Source organism: Mesocricetus auratus, unplaced genomic scaffold (assembly GCF_017639785.1).
Source record: "Mesocricetus auratus isolate SY011 unplaced genomic scaffold, BCM_Maur_2.0 Super-Scaffold_100007, whole genome shotgun sequence".
Lineage (NCBI taxonomy): Eukaryota > Metazoa > Chordata > Mammalia > Rodentia > Cricetidae > Mesocricetus > Mesocricetus auratus.
The window spans coordinates 77,338,196-77,345,542 of NW_024429191.1; the positions used below are offsets into that span (position 1 = coordinate 77,338,196).

Consider the following 7,347-nt stretch of genomic DNA (forward strand, 5'->3'; position numbering starts at 1 on the left):
AAAAGACAAGGTAAGACATGTGGGGGAGACCTGTTAAGTCATTGGGAGATTTTTGATAAATTCATTCTAAGAGGAAGAACTTTAGACAGAAGTCAGATGTGCACACGGAACAATGGCAAATAACACTGACTTCTGGGACTGGGGAATTAAGTCCCTCGAACACTACATATTTTCTAGAAGGAAGCACTTCATTGGTAGAGAATGAGGAGATAGATGGTGAATTCAAAGTTAAGATTCAGCAGCAAGGGGTGGCGCAGCACATGGGGCGGGGGCAGGTGGAGATGACACAGGTGGGGCGGTAGCAAGTAGTCTGACAGCAGACCTGACCACAGACTGGATGCAGGCAGCAGCAGGGGCGGCAGCAGGGCTGGCAGCAAGGACTGCAGCAACTGGAACCACCACAGGAGGGTTGACAGCAGCTGGACACACAGCAGCTGGGTCTGCAGCAGCTGGACACACAGCAGCTGGGTCTGCAGCAGCTGGACACACAGCAGCTGGGGCGGCAGCAGGTGGTCTGGCAGCAGCTGGGCTGGCAGCAGGTGGTCCTGCAGCAGGTGGTCTGGAAGCAGCTGGGCTGGCAGCAGCCTTGGCCACAGCCCTCCTCAGAGCAGACAGAGCCACAAGAGTTGACCATGGTGTGAGAGGTGGAGGTTCTGAGCGGGTTTACAAGATGGTGAGAGTTCCAGGTCTGGTCTCTCTCCTTGCTGTCTGTCTCTTGCTTTTATACCAGACTGAGGGCTACTAACCCTATGACTCTTGTTTATAGTACAGAAGAACAGTTAGTTTTCCCTAATTAGTTGTGTTTATATATAGAAAAGGAGCTGCTTCTCTTTCCTGCTGCACTCTGTGCTATTTAATTTGGCAGAGAGAGTCAGCTTTCCTTTTTCCCTTTGATATATCCCCCAAATTAGACACGGTTCATGACTTTGTTTCCTTGGGTTGAGTGTTAATTCTTTATGTCTGGCCTTATCCTGGGGTAATATGTTCAGAACAGACATCATGGTGACTATATCTCTGGAAGCAATAGGTTAGAAGCAGACCTTCTGGGATACTGGTGGGAAAATAGGATGGAATATTGGTATTTTGGGGATATGAAGGAGTTAGCTTGCAATAAGCAAAGAATATTGTGTTTCCCACCTGGTCAGTCAGGTGTGAGCAAACTTAGTTAAGGTCCTACCAATCTTGTCTTACTTAATCTCTCCAAGGTGAAACAACTTTGCAATGACACTTACTTAAGGGCACATTTTGGTCAACCTTTTGGTAAGTCAACAAACCCAATGAGTATGTTCAATGCAATCGTCTTAATATATTGTCTAGATGCATGAAATTCCCATGGAATAAATGAAAAATAACTTTTAAAGTATGTATTTTCATATTTTGAGTTATTCTTTTCCTTAAAAATGTATATTGGAGTTTTGCTTGAGATAAGATAGAAATAAAGGCATAAACTTTCATCTGCATCTTACAAATGATTCAGGGGTCAGGACACATACATGGTAAAGAGGTTGTCAGTTATTTCCAAGGTTGTTGGACTGGTCAATAAAATAATAATTAGATATTTAAATCCCTGCATTCACAGTGGACAGTGTGATATAGCCCTGCTACTTAAAATTAGTTGAATACTTACTGTGTGCTAGGAATTTTTGGAGTCCTCTGTAATTGTTATCTTATTTACAATTCTCAAGGACTCTGTGAGTTGGGTGCAATTCTTATTAATTCCTTACTCATGAGGTTACTAGGGTCCCAAATGGAGTAAAGGGACATAGCCAGTCTGTCATAGAATATGAAGAATGATAATCTGGTGCCATTTATTAGGCCTAGAATATTCTATTTGCTTAGAATGTTGTTTTCTTCTTTGTCAAGTTAGCAAACTCTTACTCATCCTTCAATGCCCAGCACAACTCACTTGTGACCTCTTTCTTGACATCTACTGCATCAACTGAATCTTTCTTTCACTATTGCTTCAGTTTTAGGGTATGACACCATATTAGAACTCTTGTTTTTTCTCCCTTTTCCAAAGTGTAGCCTAAAAGGTCTTATTCTCAAGAAATGTTTCACTTGTATGTATTAGAATGGCACCCACTCATAAGTGGGAGGTCAGTTGAGTGAATATGCGACGTATTAAAAAGAAAGATACTTACCAATGATTGAAATAAACTATTTGTGCGGAGAAGAAAGGAAGAAACATTCAGATGATAAACATAGGCTTAGATGAGCCCATGTTTGGGCTTTTGATGGGCCCAATGACTTGCCAATTGTGTGTGTAGATTGCAGAGGAAGACAGTGCTCAGTGAGCAGGATGGAGAGAATTTAAGGATTTTCTTGAATTTATACTGAATGCTGTGTCATCATTCAGTGGAAACAAAAGTTGGATAAACACCTAGACCTTGTAAGTATTTGGAGGTGTGAGAATGGCAGGAAGCATGAAGAACACTGAGGCGGTGGTTGTATTAAAGGTGTGAAATGTGAAGGTCTGTCTAGGGTTGTAAGAATACATGTAGAAAGGAGGAAGGACGTTGGCTTGGTAGAATATCAATGAAGTTAGATAATGTTAGCTACAAAGACAGATACATAGGGCCTCATCATGTGAGAAGTTTCATATGCTTCTGTTTCATACATGTGAACACACACACTTTTGCAGTTTAATCCTTCCTGATAGTTCTGATATGAAACAAGGCACACCAGTAATGAAGATACATCTATAAAATTGTCAAAGAACAAACTCAACAAAAAATTTTAAAAATACTGCATGCTAAGTCATCACAAACAAAAATAGAAATGGCAGAGAGAGAGAGAGAGAGAGAGAGTGTGTGTGTAAAAGATATATTAGAAGGAATCCATGCCCAGTATTATAGTCTCTGGTGAAAAATTGTCTAGAAAAGTCATAGTCCCTAGAAGAAAACTTACTACTATTGCTTGTTTATCTAAATTGAGAGAGAGGCAAACTGTTTTGTAGGTGTGTATGTATACACTTGTAGACAAATGCTACTCTCAGCCTTAAGCAGAGAAACTTTTCTTTGCAGGCAACAGTAACGAAGGCAGGGTTGTATGGCTGCTCCAAATGTTGAGAACAGGAGACAGATGAAGGCTCAGCTCTACATAAGACTCTCACACCATATCCTTTAAGGGTCAGGGGACATCGCCAAAGAGCGGACTAGAAGAATGTAAGATGGGAAAGATAGGGAGAAAGGCTATGGACTGCCATCCTCTAAGCAAGGAATTGTATGTAGATTCTGGGCAAGTTGTAGTCCTTGCCTTTTGTTCCTTTGCTCACTGGTGAGTGGACCAGTCTCCAGTGAGCACCAAACTCAGTATCACACACATGGACCCAGTTTAACTCAGTGTGCCATAAAACAAAAAGACATAAATGAGGGAGATGGTGGGGGTGAGAATAATCAGAATGTATTATGCTCATGTATGAAATTGTCAAAGAACAGATTTAATTAATAAAATGTGAAAATATTAATTATTAATTAATTGATTAAAGAATGGCATAACTTCAGACACTGGACATGTGTGATAAGTGGTTTATAATCATGCTCAACTCCCATTTTCAATGACAGCTTGAAATGTCTTTAAAAGGCACAGGACAGATGAACAGATTTGGTATTTGATAAAATAAGCTATTAACTCACTTAATGGTGGAAAGGGGCACATCTATAATTATTTTGGGGTATTACTAGACAAACACTACATAACACTACGTTTTTGTGGGCTTTTGTTCCATTTTGTTTTGTTATTTTTGGTCTTATCTCTTGACTCATTTGTTTTTCTTTATTTCCTTTTTTTTTTTTTTTTTTTTTGGTTTTTCGAGACAGGGTTTCTCTGTATTGTTTTGGAGGCTGTCCTGGAACTCGCTCTGTAGACAAGGCTGGCCTCTAACTTCCAGAGATCAGCCTGCCTCTGCCTCCCAAGTGCTGGGATTAAAGGCGTGTGCCATCAACGCCCCCGGCTTTGTTTTTCTTGTTTTAAAGAGAGGGAAAAAGAATGGGCTGGCAAAACCAGCAGAGACAGCTGATCTGAACAGGGGAGAGCTCTTGGACCCCAGACTGACAGCTGGGAGGCCAGCATGGGACCGATCCAGACCCCCTGAATGTGAGAGTCAGTGAGGAGGCCTGGGCTACCTATGGGGTCCTGAGCAGTGGATCAGTGTTTATCCCTTGAATACTAACAGACATCGTGTGTCCATAACACAAAGAGGGTTGCTCTCTCTGTCTGGACTCTTAGGGAAGTGCCTGGACCCTGAGTGAAATGATAGACTTTAGATAACCCCTATGCAGAAGGAATTGGCAATAGGGTGGGAGGATGGGGGGCATGGGGGTGCGGGAGGAGGGAGGGAGAGGGAACTGGGATTGACATGCAAAACAAGCTATTTAAAATTAAAATAAAAAAAAGAGAGGGAGAATACAAAGTTTACTGGGAAGAGAGCTGAGGAGGATCTGGGAGGAGCAAGGGAAGGGGAAAACATTAGTGAAATATTTTGTATTAAAAACAGGAAAAAAAGATTAGACAAGTAATAACATTAATAATAATAACAACCTTGTTGATATTTGAGATGGTTGTTATAGCTCCTATTAAATAGAATTGATTATTTAAAGGTAAAAATAAGATAGAGTAGAAAAAAGCTCAGCTGCTTAATGGGGAAAAGATGTTTTGTATAGAGATGCATGACAGTGGGAAGAAAAGTGTGAAAACTTTGAGGCCTTGAAAATATTTGGAGGTAGGGGAATAAGTCATATGCCCTTTCATACATCATGAAAGAAATAAAATAATTAGAGATGATACTTTGCAGTCATTAGGTCAAAAGCTCAAAATTTGACAATATGGAAATAAGTGCACTCATGATTTTGTTAAGATTTGCCAATAAATAGCAGCATTATTCTTGGACATAGCTATTCCAAATCTATAATGTATCCCCAGATATAACCCAGAAAAAGATATGAAGTCACTTCTACAAGGTTATTTATATCCGTTCTGTTAGCAAGGGGAACTAGAGTAACAAAACAGAACTGGACATATCCTGGCCATCCTTCTATGAGATACAGAAATAAATGACAGCAGCTTTCTCCTTTCTGCCCCGAAAGTGAACAGGGTGCCTCTTTCTGTGCTACTGCTAAGCAGTATATTGTTAAGCAGTGGTAAAGCAAGTGTATTAAACATTCATCACATTCTGTAGTATGTCTAAACATGATTCAAGTATAAAAATGCATATGGGCTAGAGAGCTGGCTCAGAGGGTAAGAGTACTTGCTGCTCTTCCAGAGGAAGAGGACCTGCTTTTGATCCCAAGCACCCACGTGGTGGCTCACAACTATTGGTAACTCCAGTTCCAGTGGATCTGATGCCCTCCATTCATACCAGGTACACGTGTGGTACGTGGACACACATGCAGACAAAGCACTTACACACATAAAATAAAAATCTAAAATGTGCTGAGATAGAGTATTGGGGTAGGCTTTATTCTTGTCTGGGAGAATTGAAAAGTCAAACAGAAAAGGAACACAGGTTTGTACAGATATTGGCTGTCAGGTAGGGTAAGAGACTCTTGGTGTGTGGCAAGGAGGAGAGGCTGGCCATATCTATAGGGTGAACGAAAAGGCTTTTTTTGATGTAAACAAAATTTAAACAACATTTGCCTTTCTTTCATCAACAGTCTCATTTGTCTTTAGACAACATGTAAAAACTCATGGATATAAATCAGAAATCTCATTTTAGAAAGACTGTAAATCATGTTCTCTGGGTGTACTTCTGTTGACATTCAAATATCTCATAGTAACTACCAGGATAGTAGAGTCTGTGTCTATAGCTGAGGGCAATTGGTTTTCTTTTAATACAATGAAAGCTAAAAGTTCTAAGTTTGAAATCAGGATGAGCGTGAGAGACGGAGGTTCAATGTTAGTATGTAAAGTCTCATTTGCACACAGGAAAGATGAAGCTGAAGCTGAATCTTTGAGGTAAAGTAACCAAGCTCCAGGCTGCGTCTTCCCTCAGACTCTTCCGCCCCACCACACAGACACTACAGGCATGCCAAAACACAAGTTCTTCAGGGTTAAGAGGAAATCTTAGAGACTTATAAACTCACACTGGATTTTCTGTGTGGGAAAGTGGTCGTTTATTTTGACACAGTGACACAACACAGGGAAACTGGAGAAGTAAGAATGGCCGAAGAGTATCTTTATTGAACAATTAACACAGATACTATAAAGAGCAACACCATAGAAATATTGAAATCAACCTGTGGACCTTTGAGCTTTGTGACCTGAACCTAGAAGTCAAGAGGAGTCTCTGAAGGATTAGTCAGGTCAGTACAACAGCTGGCAAGGTACAAGCAAGTCCACACATAGATGGGAAGGAGAGGCCCACATGAGGGATTTGGATCGGAGTTAGAATAGCTGTTGTTGGGTCCAATAAAATGCAGAGACATGATTCAACAAAAACAGCATTGAACCCATTCTGTATGTCCTTGTGGTCAGTTACAGGGACAGAGATGAAACAGAAGCTGGATCCAGGGATGGAGGCTCAGCAGCAAGGGGTGGCACAGCACATGGGGCGGGGGCAGGTGGAGATGACACAGGTGGGGCGGTAGCAAGTAGTCTGACAGCAGACCTGACCACAGACTGGACGCAGGCAGCAGCAGGGGCGGCAGCAGGGCCGGCAGCAGCTGGGCTCACAGCAGGAAGGCCTGCAGCAGGTGGGTCTGCAACAGCTGGACACACAGCATCTGGGCCTGCAGCAGCTGGGGCGGCAGCAGGAGGGCTGGCAGCACACAGACTGACAGCAGCTGGGTCTGCAGCAGCTGGACACACAGCAGGTGGGCTGACAGCAGGAAGGTCTACAGCAGCTCGACACACAGCAGGTGGGCTGACAGCAGGAAGGTCTACAGCAGCTCGACACACAGCAGGTGGGCTGACAGCAGGAAGGTCTGCAGCAGGTGGTCTGGCAGCAGCCTTGGCCACAGTTCTCCTCAGAGCAGACAGAGCCACAACAGGAGTTGACCATGGTGTCAGAGGTGGAGGTTTGGGATGGGTTTCTGAGAAAGTGAGTTTTGAGAATCTGAAGGTCTCCTGGTTGGTGTTGCCTTTATACTCTGCTGGTGTCACCATGAGCAAAGCTCTTTTCCGTGTTTTTCTTACCAGGACAGTAATTAGTGTTATTAAGGCATAATTACATCTGTAAGGTCAAATATTCAAACATGTATAAAGGCATCATTTTCTTTTTCTACATTGTAATGATTCACTGAATTGGGCATGTGAAACGGGATTTGTGCTTCTATTTCTGCCTGTGTACCTTCTAAACTGGGGCTAGCACATGATACATGTGTCACTCTAGGCAGGCCTGATAATATTTTG

At 42.2% G+C, this 7,347-nt stretch overlaps 1 protein-coding gene across 4 annotated transcripts; it reads right to left on the minus strand.

The window, feature by feature from the left end:
- Window positions 1–235: 235 nt before the first annotated feature.
- On the minus strand, window positions 236–6,997 carry LOC121141496 (keratin-associated protein 4-7-like). Of its 4 annotated transcripts, XM_040749664.1 has the most exons (3): window positions 6,631–6,997; window positions 428–585; window positions 236–367 (listed from the first exon to the last, which is right to left on the minus strand). In XM_040749664.1, the coding sequence occupies exons 1-3, from the start codon at window positions 6,995–6,997 to the stop codon at window positions 236–238; spliced, it is 657 nt and encodes a 218-aa protein (XP_040605598.1). The 4 variants fall into 4 exon arrangements, with proteins under 4 accessions (XP_040605598.1, XP_040605596.1, XP_040605597.1 ...); XM_040749662.1 differs by having other exon boundaries at window positions 236–585; window positions 6,661–6,997; XM_040749663.1 differs by having other exon boundaries at window positions 236–545; window positions 6,624–6,997.
- Window positions 6,998–7,347: the final 350 nt, after the last annotated feature.